General features: G+C 38.8%; 1 protein-coding gene across 1 annotated transcript in view; it reads left to right on the top strand.

Moving 5' to 3' along the window:
• Window positions 1-18,100, top strand: part of LOC132406637 (early endosome antigen 1) — a 632,764-nt gene that overhangs the window by 314,797 nt on the left and 299,867 nt on the right. Inside the window, exons 13-14 of the mRNA XM_059992439.1 lie at window positions 3,746-3,829; window positions 8,974-9,186. Coding sequence (XP_059848422.1) covers window positions 3,746-3,829; window positions 8,974-9,186 — 297 coding nt within the window. The remainder of the gene's footprint in view (window positions 1-3,745; window positions 3,830-8,973; window positions 9,187-18,100) is intronic.

Here is an 18,100-nt window from a genome sequence, read left to right as displayed (position 1 = left end):
AGGCATTTTCTATTTCTATGGAAAACATTTACACCTTTTGTTTTGGGGGGTATGAGAGAAGGTGGGGTAACATAATTACAAAGTGGTCAGATTTTTTTAAATTGTGAAAATTGCGAAAAATGGGTATTCAAAAATAATTACACAGTATTATTAGATTCCTCTACTTAAATTATAAATTTACTTGAGATGTGGGAAGTATACTGAATTACAAAATATTGAATTTTAGGTGATTTAAACAAAAATGCTGCAGCCAATGGTTTATCCAACATGATGTATTTTAGCTCGTGTTTATTGAACCTTTGACGACCAGAATTCCTGAGCGATGCAAAATTACAGTTTTACATCTGTTCTCAAGATTATTGGTTATTTGTCTAAATTTCAAATGCCAAATAAAACTGAAATGTATTAGAAAAATAGGCCACCCTTATAATCAGCACTCCCGACACATTATATTTTTTAATTATCACTCATTCTTTTAATTCATTTTTGTTTTATTGTGCTAAATATGTGAATCTGTTATGATTTTGTATCACACAATCTGTCTGAGTACCTCGGGTTCTTTGCATAATTTCTATTTGTGTTCTTTAAAGAGGAAGTATGCTTTTTCGAAAAAGACCTTGTGTGTAATCATCTTCTCATACATACATTGTAAGGGCCAACAGTGATTTACATTTTTATAGATTTATAAAGATCTGATGGTTTGTCAAGATAGTTTTTGTTCATTGAATAGTGAAAGCCTCATTGTCTGTTTATATGCTTAAAACAAGAGGAGAAAACCTCTTTTCCTTTCTTGAATCTGGACCCAGGGATTTTGAATATTAAGGCCAGCAGAATAATACAATTTACATGAAAATTGTCTGATATTTCTGTTTTTATTTGTTCATCCACAAGATGTTAATTTTGTTGGTGAGACCAACATTCAATTTCCCATCCCAAACTGCCCGCGTGCTGATGAGACAATTAAGTTAACTACATTGATTGGTTTGAAAATACCTAATGAGTCTTTCAATTGCACATGGCAGCTTTTGTTATGAACTTATTAATTTCATCAAGTAAAAGAGTATATAATTCACAGAAATTAGATTATATATATGTAGTTATTTATTAATCTTATAAATATGAGATTGTCGAGTTTCTACATAGGTTGTATTGTTTTGTCTGGCATAGTGAATTAACAAATGTTTATGGCTGGTATTGGAAGTATTTGTTGCTGATTATTTATTCAATAATGTGCAGTAGAAACTTTCTACATCTTTAATTGTCATTTAATTCCAATACAGAACTGCACAAGCCTTAGGCATATATATATATATATATATAGTTAGGGCACCTAAGACTTCTGCACAGTATTGTACTTGACAACATGGAGCGGAGAATGAGGTTGTAAATCTGGTGGGAAAAAAGGATGTTGGGAATGGCAAGATTGGAGTGCCAGAGGAGGAGTGTGGGAAAGGTGGCAGAGAAGGGGTGGCGCGGGTACAGACATGCCCAGCCCTGAGACACCAGAGTAGGTCATATGATTCCAAGCAATTGGTTTATTGAACATTACAGAATGTCTCTCTGGTGCTTCCTGCTCCCTCCCCTTTCCCTTCCCTTTTTCCCAACCATGATTCCCCTTCCCACTTTCAGTCCACAATAGAGACCTAAATCAGAGTTTGATTTACCATCGCTCATACAATATATGTCATGTTTTTTTTTTGCGACAGTAGTACAGTACAATACATAAAATTACAATAGTACTGTGTAAAAGTCTTAGGCACCCTACCTATATATATGTGCCTAATGCTTTTGCACAATACACTAGATATTTGAAATTGTTGATTATGTATTGACAGTCTGCACTTCAGTAGAGATAATTTATTTTGATTTGATTCATTTAGTCTAATTGTGTCTGTAGTTTGTGGAAGTTGTGCTTTTTGATCAGTTGAGTAGTACTGTCTTGGTTACATTTCGTACCTTTTTGATGGTCCAGGATGAATAATACAGTTGTAAACAAGTTCAAGTGTGTTCATAAAGCTTGTTTGTAATCAAGGGTAGATAAGTTCAGTGGAGACAGTAGAAGCTGGAATTAGGAGAAACAAACAATTTTCAGGAGGTACTTAGTAGCTTGAGCAGCTGGTTGGGGAACGTTGGTAGGTGTAGAAATTATATTTATACAAAGCAGCAAGCCTCTGCAACATTCTGTGCAAGGTGCAAAACTAATGTGAAACTTAATTTGTGAATATTTGATCATTTTATGTAAAATGCGCTAATGCTATATGAGTGTTATCTCACTATAATGATGCTTAATGCCTGTTTACTTTTGAGAACAGCTTGATTATGAAAATTAAATATATTTCATATTATAAGCTAATTCTATAATTATTGGGATTAGTAAGCATGTTATTAAAGTAGTGAAATTATTTTATGAAATTTGTTGTTTCACAATACAAAATTGCTGTAAGAGGAAATGACAATAGAACTGCATGCAAAGTAGAAGATTTATGTTAAATAGGAATAGAAAACAGGATTAATGTTTATTGAGTAAAGGCAATTTTTTTTTTCTATTGCCACCTTAAAACTACAGAAGACAATTAAAATGACAAGTTGTAACAGCATTCTACATTTCACCCAATCTGAGTGTACTTTAGAAACAATGTGTGGTGATACTTCTCATGTTTCTCTGCTTCCCACCAGTAATGTCTGATGGTGGAATGAGCCTTGATGTCAATGACAACTAAGATTTATATATATTTACATAATGAAACATGTCAGCCTGCTTCAAAGGCAGCATAATTAGACAAAGGTTGACAATGTGCCAGAAAAGGATGAAATAAAACTTAGATAACCTGCTATCCATTTCTTTGGAAATTCCAATGCTGGAGCGTTTGGCTCGTTCTTTAGTTCTGAGTGTGTGTTGGAATCTAGACTCCAGGCAAAGTGCACAGGTTGGGGTAAGGAATGCCAGGGAGACACAAATATAAGTAGGTTTATGAGCGGACCAGGGGCAAGGAATGCTTGTGTATTTCAGCTTGGTTTAACAATTTGCTGGCTACAAGGTGAAACATTCAAGTTCTATTTCCCAAGATATAAAATAAGTGATAGAATAGCATATTTGATTATTAATAAGAGGAGCAAACACGGGTCTGGAAAAGAAAGACTGAGCTTAAAATTAGCTTGGGTAATGTGTTCAGTAAATTATGTTTTTCATCAGAAATGAAACCTGATTATCAGCTTTTTTGATGAATTGTTGGAAATACTCTTTAGGAAGCAGAGGTTGGAGAGGAAAAGAAGATCATTTATTTGCAAAAAGGAGTTGCAACAGATTTGCTTCTAGGGATTAACTTTATCTTTTCTTTTTCAATCTTTTAATTGAATTTCATATATAAAAAAACATTGTGAAATTGAATAGGTTATGGGTACATTAGACTTAGTTAAATTAGTAATAGAATAACAATATCTTATTAAAATATCAGCAAAAAATAGTACATTAATCAATGTAACCTATATTAATTATACGTGAAAAAAACAAGAATAATCATCAAAAGAAGAAAAAAAAATTTTTTTTAAAAATGCAAGAAAAAAAATATATATTGAAAAAAAAACCTAAACTAAACTAACATGGGCAATAACAACAGTTTATATATATATGATAGTGTCAAAAACTCCGGAACTCCATACCAGAACAAGAATAAAAAGAGAAAAGGGCTGGAAGAGAACAAATTAATTCATATGAAATGAATTAACTTTATCTTATTATTTCTAGTTTGCAGATAACAAGGAATTTCTTGTTCAGGTTGAAGATGAGAACAAGGCACTGAAGGCTTCCAGTTTGGAATATAGCACAGAGGTATATATTTCTGAACAAAATATACTTTGCATTGGCCTTGTACAACCAGAGCACAGCTACACTCATGTTACAGTATTGTATTTGTTTTTATTTTTTATTTATTTAGAGATATAGCACAGAATAGGTTCCTCTGCCCTTCGAACCATACCACCCAGCAATTCCAACAACTCTCGATTTAACCCTAATGTAATTGTGGGACAGTTTGCAATGACCAATTAACCTAGTAACTGAACATGAGAAAATCTGCAGATGTTGGAAATCCAAACAAGACATGCAAAGTATTAGAGGAACTCAGCAGACCAAGTAGCATCTGTGGAAAAGAGTAAACACTCAATGTTTTGGGCCAAGACCCTTCATCAGGACTTGTTTCCATAGATGCTGCCTGGCCTGCTGAGTGTAGCCTACTAACTGGTATGTTTTTAGACTGTGGGAAGAAACTGGAGCACCCAGAGAAAACCCATGCATTCCACCAGGAGAGCGTACAAACTTCTTAAAGAGAAGCCAGGGTTGAACTCCGAACCCCAACACCCCGAGCATGACGCTAACCACTGTGCCAGTTTTGCAGTTCCTTTTATCACATGAACATCTGCCTTTACCCACTCCTGCCTCCACTGCTATCTCAGAGGTGGGAAATTTTTCACAATGCACTCTCTATTTTCCCTCCTATTTATCTGAATGTTTGATCACCAATTTGAAGCCCCTTTCTTTGAAAACAACCCATAGAGTTTTGTTTGTTAAATAATTAACATTATAATTTATTAAAATATTTTAAGATCATAAAATATAGGAGCAGAATAGGCCATTCAGCCCATCGAGTCTGCTCCACCATTCCATCATGGCTGATCCCAAATCCTACTTAACCCCATACAGCCTTCTCGCCATATCCTTTGATGCTCTGACTGATCAGGAAACGATCAACTTCTGCCTTAAATATATGCATGGACTTGGCCTCCACCGCAGTCTGTGACAGAGCACTCCACAGATTTACTACTCGGTGGCTAAAAAAATCGCTCCTTGCCTCTGTTCTAAAAGGTCAGTCCTCAATTTTGAGGCTGTGCCCTCTATTTCTGGATACTTCCACCATAGGAAACATCCTGTCCACATCCACCCTATCCAGTCCTTTCAACATTAGGTAGATTTCAATGAGATCCCCCCCATATTCTTCTAAATTCCAATGAATACTGTTCCAAAGGTGCCAAATGCTCCTTATATTTAACTGCTTCATTCCCAGAATCATCCTCATGAACCTCCTCTGAACTGTCTCCATTGACCATATATCCCTTCTGAGATATGGGGCCTAAAACTGTTGACAATACTCGAAGTGCAGCCTGACTAGTGTCTTACAAGCACTTTTTCCTTTGTGATAGCAATGGCACTCATTCCTGCACTCACTACTTTGTCCCCCATTACTACCTCATCACCATCATTTTCCAGTGATCCAATATCAACTTTCACCTCCCTTTTACTCTTAATATAACTGAAGAATTTTTGGAATCCTGCTTTATATTACTGGATAGCCTGCCCTCATATTTCATCTTTACCCTTCTTATAGCTTTTTTAGTTACCTTTATTTGGATCTTAAAAGCTTCCCGATTATCCAACTTCCTAATCCCAGTCATTTTTGCTACTTTATATGCCCTTTTCTTGGTAGTCCTTACCTTCCTTTGTCAGCCACAGTTGCCCACCCTGCCATTTGAGGACTTCTTCCTCTGTGAGACATATCTATCCAGTACCTCATGAACTATTTTGCGCCATAAATCTTATCATAACATTATTGTTGTCTGTAACATGGCCATTAATTTATCACAAAACCTGAATCAAAATTTTTATACTTATTTTAACTTTTCAAGATCATTAACAAGGGTTAAAAAGGGCTCCTGAGAGAAAAAAAATCATAGTATTGTTTTTAGTAGGGGTGTCAGAATATATTATCCATGTTTAGGAAATTATTATTTTTAACAAATTAATTTTATGCATTTTTTTAGCATTTTTAATATTTGACTCTGTCTGGATTCTTTTGTAGTATCTTTGTTAATCACTGTTCATTCAAATTCCTACACAAAAGGAAATTAATTTTAGACAATCTTTCCCAATTCTGTAAGTATATTGCTGAGTTAATGTAAAACGTTGCTTGTTTTACCAGAATACTTGTTACTTCTTGAACTGTTTTGCATGTTTTAAAAGAAAGTTCTTTATTTCCAGCATATTCAAGTGGATCTGTACTGTTCCCCATCCACATTTTCTTAGCTTCAATAGATACTGGTTATTTACAGGAAAAGCTATTTTAGAATTGCATTTCAACAGGAATCAGATTTTTGTTGGTTAACCAAAATCACTGCAGATGCTGGAATCAGGCAATTTTTTGTTTCAGTTTGAGGATATTAGGCCTGTGAATACTTTAACAGGTTCAAGTTCAAGTTTAATTGTCACTCAGCCTTACATGAATACTCATGAATCCAACCAAACAAAACACTGTTCCTCCGGGCACAAAATGCTGGGGGGGCCAGGCAGCATCTATGGAAAAGAGTGCAGGATCTGCTGAAGGGTCTCAGCCTGAAATGCCGACTGTACTCTTTTCCATAGATGTTGCCTGGCCTGCTGAGTTCCTTCAACATTTTGTGCGTGTTGCTCAGATTTCCTCTTGTTAGCGTTCCTCCAGGGCCAAGGTGCAAAACATAGCTCCAACAGTCATGCATAGCACAAGGCACATAAAGCACATGTAATTATGATAGCAGTAAACAAATGATACAGTCACACAAAAAATAATAATATACCCAAGTTCCTGAGTATCCTGTTTATTGATGGTGCACGGGATGTTGCTGGCAAGAACGAGCCCTCAGCAATCCGCTCATCATGTGCTTGTGCGGCCGCAGGTGAAATCAATCCAGCTTGCCTTCCACTGAGTGAATACTGGAGAGCAGTACTGATGGGAGGGATGGCATGGAGACCGTGCCACACTGCCTCTGGGATCTTATTTAATTTTGGAGTAGTTGTAAATGTGCATTACCCACAATCCACATGTTGTAGAATCAGCAATTCTTTTCAGCACTCTTTTTGTAGATTACAAGCAGTGGTGTTGCCTATTATAAGGAATAAATCATCACTGCACACAAATGTTGCAACATTTCTTCTTCCCTGTAATAATAACTCAGTATTTTGGATAAAGCACAATTTGAAAATATCCTATTACTTCTGTCCTTTCCAAGGTCTTCTATGGTCCATATGTTATAACGTCAATGTGATCTAATATACTTCTGTTGTTAACTAGAGTCTTATCTGCACTTTGGCTAATTTCTGCTCATTGGAGAGTTCTTTGTGCCAACCAGACAATACATGTGCTTTCCTAAAGTGACCTATAATTGTGATTGATAGGTTGCTTTTATAAATCAAACTTATTATCTGACAGCAACAAACAATATGCTGGAAGAACTCAGTGGGTCATGCAGCTTCAGTGGAATGAAAAAATTATGGACATTTTGGATTGAAACTCTGCATCTGGACTGAGAGTGGAGAGGCCTGAGATGGCCAATATAAAAAGAAGACAGGGAGTGGCGAGAAATAATTCTGTGGCAATTGGAGAACTGAGAGTTGTAAGGTGACAGACATAATCAGGGAGGTGAGCAGGAGTAGAGTTGGAAGACTGTGACAGCTGATTGGTAGAGAAAGAGAGATAGAGGAAAAAAAAGCGGATAAGGCAAGGTGGGAGGAAGGGGAGTGTGATAATATGAGACAATTGTTGGAGGGATGATGCACCATCAATAACTCTCCGAGACGTGAGGCGAGATATTGGTTTTTATTGACTGGAAGAAAGAACAAGCAGTAATTGACCACCATACTACATCCTGGAGACTGAGGGCAGGGCTCAGGCCTCAATCGCCTTTATACCGGGGTCAGTGGGAGGAGCCACAGGAGCAGTCAGCAGGGGGGGCGTGTCCAGACAGGTATATGTAGTTCACCACAAGGGAGATGAGCAAAAACACAAAGTACTACCAATGCTGGATTCAGATAAGCAAATGAGGTGAAAATGGGAAGTATTTGGGAGAGATGAATGACAGATAGTTGTGGGGTTGGTGGGTGTCGAATCTGTGTGTGAAGTGTGTGAGTGGAGCCCAGAAGGAGAAGGGAGCACTGATTTGTAAAAGAGGTCTGGGGTGGGGGTGGGGGTGAGGGTGAAAAGGGGGACAAGAAAGGGAGGATCAGAAGATCAGAAGGGGAGAGGAAGGGAAAGGAGGGGTATGTGTTTACCTAAAATTGAAAAGTTGATTGTATCCCATGGCATGAATATTGAGTTTTCCAGTTGTAGATACCCTTCCCTTTTCATTTTTCCCATCACCCCACCTTACTCCCCCTTCTGATCCTCCTGTCCCCCTTTCCACCCTCCCCCCAAACCCCTTCACCATCTTCATTCCCTTTCCCTCCTAGTTCCATCCACCACTTTGCATACAGCTTTTTGTCCCCCACACATAGGTTCTAACTGTCGTTCACCTCTCACCAATGGGTCTCATTTTCACCTCCATTACTTATCCAAATCCAGCTCTGGTAGTACTTTGTGTTCCTGCTCATCTCCTTCCAGCAGCTGTCTCCTATTGTCACGCTCCCCTTCCTCCCACATTTTCCATCTGTTTTTTTTTTCTCTATTTGTCTGCCCCCATCTATCGTACACCTACCACAGTCTTCCAACTTACCTCCCCCACCCAGCTCCACATGCTTGTCATCATATACCCCTCCTCAATCGCCTTGGAATCATTCCTCGCCACTCCTCTTTTTCTCAATGCTAGTGATCTGACTTCTACACGCCGTCTTGATGCATGGTTTTAATCCAAAACGTCAACAGTTTCTATCCTCCCACAAATGCTACATGCCTTGCTGAGCTTCTCCAGCACATGGTTTACTGCTACTAATTCCAGCATCTGCAGTCTCGTCTCTTATGTATATCTAACATCTAGATTCTGTGCCAGATGTTTAGCTTTAAGAGTATTTGTTACTTTCCTTCTGATAATTACACTGAATGAATGAAACCTTTGTATCCTCAAATCTGTTCAAATCTGTTTTTTGTGGAAAATAGCATAACGGATTGCAAATAAGAGTAATTTAACTTTGTTCTCAGCATTCGTCATCCCTTGATTTTTGTTTGCATTGCATAGATTGCCAAGCTCACAGCCACTATTCAAGATCTTAAGCTGAATTCTCAAAAAGCCAAATCAGCTTTAACTGCAGAGGCAGCACAAAGATCCAAAGAATTGCTGTCCGCAAGAGAAGAGCTTGAGGAGAAATTGTCAGAGACACTGGCAGAGCTCAGTGAGAAAGAAAAGACCATATACAATCTACGTGTGAAAGTGCAGGATGCCAACCTATGGGTGAGAGACGTAGTGCATTACTAGTCTTAATAAGAGCGCATTTGCACAAGAGGTCTGGCAGTCACACAAAAGAGTGCCTGCTTGTCTAGTAATCTAAAAGTAAAAGACTGCAGATACTGAAAAGAAAACAATATAGTGTTGGAAATATTCAGCAATGCAGGCAACATCTGTGAAGCAAAGTTAATGTTGCAGGTTGATGACTTTCAACAAAGCTGGGAAAAAACTGAAATAAAGTGTGTTGTTTTGTGTTATGGATAACAGAGAAGGGGTTGAGAGTTAGGAAAAAGAGGAAAACATGAAAGAATTAATGAGGCAGATGGTGGTACCTATTAGAAAAGATGAATGAATAGAAAAGATTTTTCCTTATTAGTTATTAGATTGTTAGATAAGTTTTTCTTGCATAAATTTTTTTCTTTTTTCTGTTTTTTTTAATATATATGATATATCTAGGTTTGCGTTGTTCATATGTTACTTGTATCATCCATGATTTGGGAAGACTCATTTATATTGTAACTATTGCTTATGTATTTTTTCATGTTCAGTTGAAATGTGTATGTTTGTAATCCCATTATCTATGTATTAATCTTATTATGTTGATATTAATAATAATAATAAAAAGATTGAAAAAGAAAGAAAGAAAAGATGATAGAGGTGTATCTAAAGGAAGAAATTGATAAAATATGAAATATCAGTAGGGAAGGTAGAGGCAGGTGGAAGTGAATGCTGAAAGTGAAAGGTAAAACTGGAATGGCAGAAGAGTCATAATCATAGAGTTGTGGAGCACTGAAATGGATCCTTTAGCTCATCGCATCTGTGCCAACATTTTTGCAACGCCATTTGGGTTTATAAGTTTCTATGCCTCATCTGTCCAAGAATCACTTGTATGTTGTAATTTTATCTCATTCATTTTGTTTAAGAAAGAGTTCCCCTCAAATCCCCTTTAAACCTTCCTTCCTTGCACATTAAGCCTATGCTCTCTCTTATCTGTGATAGTCCTACAATACTATAGGACAAAGATTCTGACTATACACTATCCAAAGTCCAAAGTAAATTTATTATCAAAGTGCATACGTTTCACCATATACAACCCTGAGATTTATTTGCTTGTGGACATACTCAAATCTATAGAATAATACCACAACAGAATCAATGAAAGACCATCCAAATTGAGCATTCAACTAGGGTGCAGAGACAACAAACTGAATACAAAAGGAAATAAATAAATAAACAATGGATTTTGAGGACATGAGAAGAGAAGTCCAAAAAAGAGAGTTCACACTTCAATGATGGGGCAAGTGAAGCCAGGCTAAGTCATCCCCCCCTCCTCCCCAGCCCAAGAGCCTGATGGTTGAGAGGTAGTAACTGTATCTTAACCTGGAAGTATGAGTCCTCTTCTAATTTTGTATAACTCTGTCAGGTCAATCTATACCTCTAAGGAAAATAAGCAGATGGGGTCAAATAGAGGAGGGGAAGAGATGGAGTTGGGAGATGAAACAGATCGATATTAGGTGGAGGCAGTCAAAAATAAAGAGTAGATAGAACCAGGGGAGGGTGAGGTAGCTTAGTGTGAACACAGACTCCACCAGCACTGGAATTTGATAAGGAAGAAATTAATAATGGGAAAGCATCACATACAAAATGCTGGAAGAACTCAGCAGGTCTAGCAGCATGGGAACTATAAGGGAAGAGGTGAAGGGCAGATAAAACCAGGTGAAGAGAGGTGTGTCCAGAGGGTAAAATATGTGGGTTGTAGGTGAATTTGAGGGCAAGGGGGCAAAAGTGAATGATGGGTGGCTGGGAAGAGGTTTATGGGACCCTGGTATGGGACCCTCCCAAAATGCAACACCCCACACTTGTCTGCATTAAATTCCACCTGCTATCAGCCCATTTTCCTAGCTGGTCCAGATTCCACTGCAAGCGCTGAAAGACTTATTCACTGTCCACTACACCCACAAACACCCCATTGATGTGAGAGGCAAATGGAAACTCAGGGTCTTGTGGATTGGAAGTTCTGCAAATCAAAAGAATTACCTGTGTTAACCATATAACCATATAACAATCACAGCATGGAAACCGGCCATCTCGGCCCTCCTAGTCCATGCCGAACTCTTAATCTCACCTAGTCCCACCTACCCGCACTCAGCCCATAACCCTCCACTCCTTTCCTGTCCATATACCTATCCAATTTTACCTTAAATGACACAACTGAACTGGCCTCTACTACTTCTACAGGAAGCTCATTCCACACAGCTATCACTCTCTGAGTAAAGAAATACCCCCTCGTGTTTCCCTTAAACTTCTGTCCCCTAACTCTCAAATCATGTCCTCTCGTTTGAATCTCCCCTACTCTCAATGGAAACAGCCTATTCACATCAACTCTATCTATCCCTCTCAAAATTTTAAATACCTCAATCAAATCCCCCCTCAACCTTCTACGCTCCAATGAATAGAGACCTAACTTGTTCAACCTTTCTCTGTAACTTAAGTGCTGAAACCCAGGTAACATCCTAGTAAATCGTCTCTGCACTCTCTCTAGTTTATTGATATCTTTCCTATAATTCGGTGACCAGAACTGTACACAATATTCCAAATTTGGCCTTACCAATGCCTTGTACAATTTCAACATTACATCCCAACTTCTATACTCAATGCTTTGATTTATAAAGGCCAGCGTTCCAAAAGCCTTCTTCACCACCCTATCTACATGAGACTCCACCTTCAGGGAACTATGCACTGTTATTCCTAGATCTCTCTGTTCCACTGCATTCCTCAATGCCCTACCATTTACCCTGTATGTTCTATTTGGATTATTTCTGCCAAAATGTAGAACCTCACACTTCTCAGCATTAAACTCCATCTGCCAACGTTCAGCCCATTCTTCTAACCGGCATAAATCTCCCTGCAAGCTTTGAAAACCCACCTCATTATCCACAACACCTCCTACCTTAGTATCATCGGCATACTTACTAATCCAATTTACCACCCCATCATCCAGATCATTTATGTATATTACAAACAACATTGGGCCCAAAACAGATCCCTGAGGCACCCCGCTAGTCACCGGCCTCCATCCCGATAAACAATTATCCACCACTACTCTCTGGCATCTCCCATCTAGCCACTGTTGAATCCATTTTATTACTCCAGCATTAATACCTAACAACTGAACCTTCTTAACTAACCTTCCATGTGGAACTTTGTCAAAGGCTTTGCTGAAGTCCATATAGACTACATCCACTGCCTTACCCTCGTTAACATTCCTTGTAACTTGTTTTACCCCTTCCATGCAGTGGATCCTATCATAAATATTGAATGCAAATGCCGAACTGTCTTGACCTAAATACACCATAATTTCAATTTAATTACAGAAAAAAAAACATAATTTATTTAGGTCTTGTTCATCTTTCTCTCAAAATAAAATTAAGGAAACATATGAACGTAACAAAAATTAATGTTAGAAATTAGTATTTTTATTTTTATTTACTTTTATTTAATTCTGCCTTAATTTTTTGTTTGAAAATATTTTTAAAGAACATGTATTGTTTTAGGAACTATATTGTAGAATGTGATGCTTTAAAAAAAACCATATTTCCCCTTTCAGATAGATGTAAAAGAGTCTGTGGCATTGCTTTGAAAAACAGAATTTATGTCTGGTATCTTGGCACATATCAGTTACTACAAAGGATTCAGAGAGAGTCCATAGAGAAACTTCTCCTTGCTGTAGTGCACCTAACAGCACCTACCCTCTCGATTTGCGTGCCCATGTGCTGTGATTTAAAACCTGTAGAATCTACCAGTATACAAATACACATATATCTGACTTCACTTTTCTCTCAGTTCTCTTAATTCGAGCAACTTATTGTGGTATTTGGGCAGATGACCCCAGTAATTTAAATGGGGTCTGTGGCCTTCATTAAAAAGACAAGATATGTGGTTTATTTTTGCTTTATTTTAATTAATGTGCAATATATTGTGCTAAATTTTACACATTTTCTTGTGTAGAGGAAGAGAGAGTTTAAAAGAAGCGAGCAGGGACAGTCAGATCATTTTGCGCAACGCGGTTCCAAGGAGATATTGGATTGCACAGAGGAAGAGAGAGTTTAAAAGAAACAAGTGGGGGCAGTCAGCACATCACAGTTCCCCATGAGACATTGGTTTGAATACATTTAGGCACTTGGAAAGATCCATTAAAAAGCAGCTAGGTTTAAGCAGAGCAGACATTGTGTGAGTGGGTCAGTGTTAGAGTGGAGAGTTGGGGCTTTGGCTCATCGAGGCTTTTGCAAGGAGAGACATAGGCCATAGGTAGTTTTTTTTTCATTATTTATTCTTTCTTTCTTATTCCACACTTAGAGCAGTGGGGATGCCAATGCAGGATGGTGAAATGCTCCTGTTGCAGGTTGTAGGAAGGCAGGAAGACAACTACACCTACAAAAAGTGCATCTGGCTGCAGTTTTTAACAGACTATGTAAAGGAGTTGAGATGGAACTGGGTGAACTCTGGATCATGTAGGAGGTTGAGGGCTGACAGGACGTAAACAGAGATACTTACACCCAAGATGCAGGGCCGAGATATATTATCTGGGCAACTATCAGGAGCAGAAAAGGAGATAGGCAACAAGTCCAAAGTACCTCTGTGGCTGTTCCCCTCAACAACAGGTATACTGCTTTGAACACTGCTGAGCGGATGATATAGCAGAGGAAAACCACTGTGGTCAGGTCTCTGGCACTGAGTCTGGCACTGTGGTTCAGGGGTGGAAAGAAGTTACCAGCTGTAATGACTGGGGATTCGTTAGTTAGGGGAACAGAAAGGAGGTGATGTGGATGACTAAAGGGATTCCTGGATAGTATGTTGCCTCCCAGTTGCAAGGGTCTGGGACATCTTGGATCGAGTCCACAGCATTCTTAAATGGGAAGGTGAGCAGCCAGAGGTCATAGTCCACGTCAGTACCAATGACAGGAGGGGTGTTGAGGTCCTGCAAAGTGAGTTCAGAGAATTAGATGCTAAGTTAAAGGACAGGACCTCCATGGCTGTGATCTCAGTATTGCTACTGTGCCAAGTGCTACTGAGGGCAAAAATAGGAAGGTCATACAGTTTAACATGTGGCTATGGCTATGGGAGATGGTGCAAGGGGGGGGGGTGCTTAAGATTCAAGGATCATTGAGTTCTCTTCCAGGGAAGATGGGACATGTAGCAGAAGAGACAGTTTGCACCTGAACTGGAGGGATCTAATACACTGGTGGGAAGGTTTGCTGGTGCTGCAGGTGGTGGGGGGTTAAACTGGAGTTGCTGGGGTTGGGAACCAGAGTGCCAGAACACATAGTGAAGGTGGTTGTGGAGGAAGACGTTAAGCCTACATACTAAGTCAGGAATCAAAAGGTTGAACATGGTGAGACTAATTTTCTCAGTTGTGTATATTTCAATGCAAATATTGTAGGAATGGCAGATGAGCTTACTGCATGGATCAGCAAGTGAAATTATGACATTGTACCCATTAGTGAGACTTGGTTGCAGGTGGGGCAGGACTGGCAGCTCAATGTTCAAGGATTCTGTTGTTTTAGATTTAACAGAACAGGAGAGATTACGGTGGGGGGGGTGGTGTCATTATTAGTCAGGGAAAATATCACAGCAATGCTCAGTCAGGACAGACTGGAGAGATCTCACCTAGTCAGACTTTATGGGTAGAACTGAGGAATAATAAATGTATGAACACATTATTGGGATTATACTATTGGCTACCCAGTGGTCCATGGGATCTAGAAAAGCAAATTCGTAGGGAGATCTGAGACTGTTGCAAGTAACATAAAGCTGTGATAGTAGGTGATTTTAACTTTCCATATATTGATTTGGACTCTCATACTGTAAAATGGCTGAAAGGGAAAGAGTTTTTCAAATTCGTTCAGTAAAGTTCCCTTAATCAGTACATACTGTAGAAGCCCTAGCTAGAGAAAATGTGATACTAATCTCCTGTTAGGGAATGAGACAAGGCAGATGACAAAACTTTGTGTAGGGGTAACACTTTGCACCTAGTGATCATAATGCCATTTAGTTTCAAATTTATTATGGAAAAAGTTAGGTCTGGCTTGTGGTTTGAGATTCTAAATTTGAGAAAGGCCAATTTTAATGGCCTTAAAAAGGATCTAGTAAGTGTGGATTGGGACAGGTTGATTTGTGGCAAAGGTGTACTTGGTAAGTCAGAGGCCTTCAAAAGTGAAGTTTTCAGAGTAGAGTTTGCATGTTCCTGTTAGAATAAAAGGCAAAGATAACAGGTTTATGAAACCTTGGTTTTCATGTAATATTGGGTTCCTGGTTAAGAAAAATTTGAAATGCATAGCAGGTATAGGCAGGTAGAAACAAATGAGGTACTTGTGAAGTATAAGAAACGCAAGAGAACACTTAGGAAAGAAATCAGGAGGCCTTAAAGAAAGCATGTGGTTGCCCTAACAGACAAGGTGAACGAGAATGCTACAGGATTCTACAGATGTGTTAAGAGCAAAAGGATTGCAAGGGACAAAACTGGTCCTCTGGGAGATCAGAATGGTCATCTATGTGTGGAGCCAAAAGAGATGGGGGAGATCTTCAATGGATTTTTTTATATCTGTATTTTCTTGGGAGACAGACACAGAGACTATAAAAGTAAGGCAAAGCAGCAGAGAGGTCACGGACCATGAACAGATTACAGAGAAGAAGTAGTTTCTTGTCTTGAGGCAAATTAAGGTGGATAAATCCTTAGGGCTTGACAAAGTAATCCCTTGGACCTTGTGGGAGGCAAGTGCAGAAATTGCAGGGGCTCTAGCAGAGAAATTTAAAACATTCTTAGCCATGGGTGAGGTGCAGGAGGACTGGAAGATAGCCAATATTACTCTGTTGTTTAAGCATAGGCCAATAAATATATATACTAAAGTTATTACGAACTCCATGGAGCATGTGGGGATCTTCCAATATCCAGGCACTCTTTCTTTCTTTTTTTTCTTTCTTTCTTTCTCTTTTTTTTTCTATAGGGATGCTAGGGGGGAGGGGTTAAGGGAAGGGGGGATGGGTAATATACATTTTTTTTCCATACTTTCATTTTCCATACTTTTATTTTGTAACTAATTGAAATACAATAAAAAAAAGAATAAGCCAGAATATTATAGGCCAGTGAGCCTGATGTCGGAGTTGGGAAAGTTACTTTAAAGTATTCTAAGGGACTGGATATATGAGTATTTGGATAGGTAGGGACTGAACATGGCTTTGTGTGTTAATGTCATGTCTAATCAATCTGAAGGAGATTTTTGAGGGAGTTACCAGCAAGATTGATGAAGACAAGGCAGTGGACATTAGCAAGGCTATTGACAGGGTCCCGCACAGGAGGTTGGGCAAGAAGATTAAGTGGCTTAACATTCAAGAGATTGTAAATTGGATTAGACATTGGCTTTTTAAGAAAAGCTAGAGAGTGGTAGTACATGGTTCCTTCTCTGACTGGAGCCTGTGACTCTGGAGTGCCGTAAGGATCAGTGCTGTGTCCTTTGTTGTTCCTATCTATGTCAACGACTGGATAATAATCTAGTAAACTGGATCAGCAAATTTGCAGATGACACCAAGTTTGAGGGTGTAGTGGACAGTGAGGAAGACTATCAGAGCTTGCAGCAGAATCTGGACCTGCTAGAAAGATGGGCCGATAGCAGATGGAATTTAATGTGGACAAGGGTGAGATGTTGCATTTTGGGAGGACCAGCCAGGGTTGGTCATACATAGTGAGGAATGCAGTGAAGCAGAAAGATCAGGGAACACAAGTCCATAATTCCTTGGAAGTAATGTCACAGGTAGATAGGGTCACAAAGAAAGTTTTTGGGACATTGGCCTGCATAAGTCGATGTATTGTGTACAGGCATTGGGATGTTATGTTGAAATTGTATAAGATATTGGTGAGGCCTAATTTGGAGTGTTGTGTGCAGTTTCGGTCACCTACCTGCAGGAAAGATGTAAATAATATTGAAAATGTGCAGAGAAAATTTACAAAGATGTTGCCAGGACTTGAGGACCTGAGTTATAAGGAAATTTTGAATATGTTGGGACTTTATTCCTGAGAATGTAGAAGATTGAGGGGGGATTTAATGAGGTATTCAAAATTGAGGGGTATAGATAGGCTTTATGCAAGCAGGCTTTTTCATTGAGGTTTAATGAGACTACAACCACAGGTTGTGAGTTAGGAGTGAAAAGTGAAAAGTTTAAAGGGAACATGAGTGAGAACTTCTTTACTTAGAGGGTTGTGAGCATGTGGAATATGCAGCCAACACAAGTGGTGGATGCAGGTTCAATTTCAACATTTAAGAGAAATTTAGATAGGTACATGAATTGGAGGGGATATGGAGAGCTGTGGTCCGGATGTAGGTTGATGGGACATGATGGGATTGGGCAGATTAATGGTTTGCCATGGACTAGATGGACTAAGGGGCCTGTTACTATGCTATAGTGTTCTATGACTCTACTCTGTGAATCTATTATTTCAAATAACTTTGATACTTCAGGATTTTAAATTCTTCCTCAACTGTTTCTAAATGTCTTCTATAAGACATTTGAGAATAGTGAAAATGCTTTCTGAGAACATGAATCATCTTTAAAGCAATAAGGGCAGTCAACACTTTCCCAACCTCAGTGGTTGGGAAAGTATTGGAATCTATTATTAAGGATGAGGATTTGACATACTTGGAGACTAATGATAAAACAAGTCAATATCAGCAAGGTTTCTGTAAAGAGAAATCTTGCCTGACAAATCTGTTAGAGTTATTCAAGGAAGTAACAAGCAGGGTGGACAAAGACGAGGCAGTAGATGTCATTTATTTGGATTTTCAGAAGGCATTTGATAAGGTGCCACATATGAGACTGCTTACAAGATAAAATCCTATGGTGTTACAGGAAAGATACTGGCATGGGT

This window comes from Hypanus sabinus, chromosome 17 (genome assembly GCF_030144855.1).
Source record: "Hypanus sabinus isolate sHypSab1 chromosome 17, sHypSab1.hap1, whole genome shotgun sequence".
Taxonomy (NCBI): domain Eukaryota; kingdom Metazoa; phylum Chordata; class Chondrichthyes; order Myliobatiformes; family Dasyatidae; genus Hypanus; species Hypanus sabinus.
Note: the sequence above shows the minus strand (reverse complement) of the source record. Positions and strands in the feature narration are given on the sequence as shown.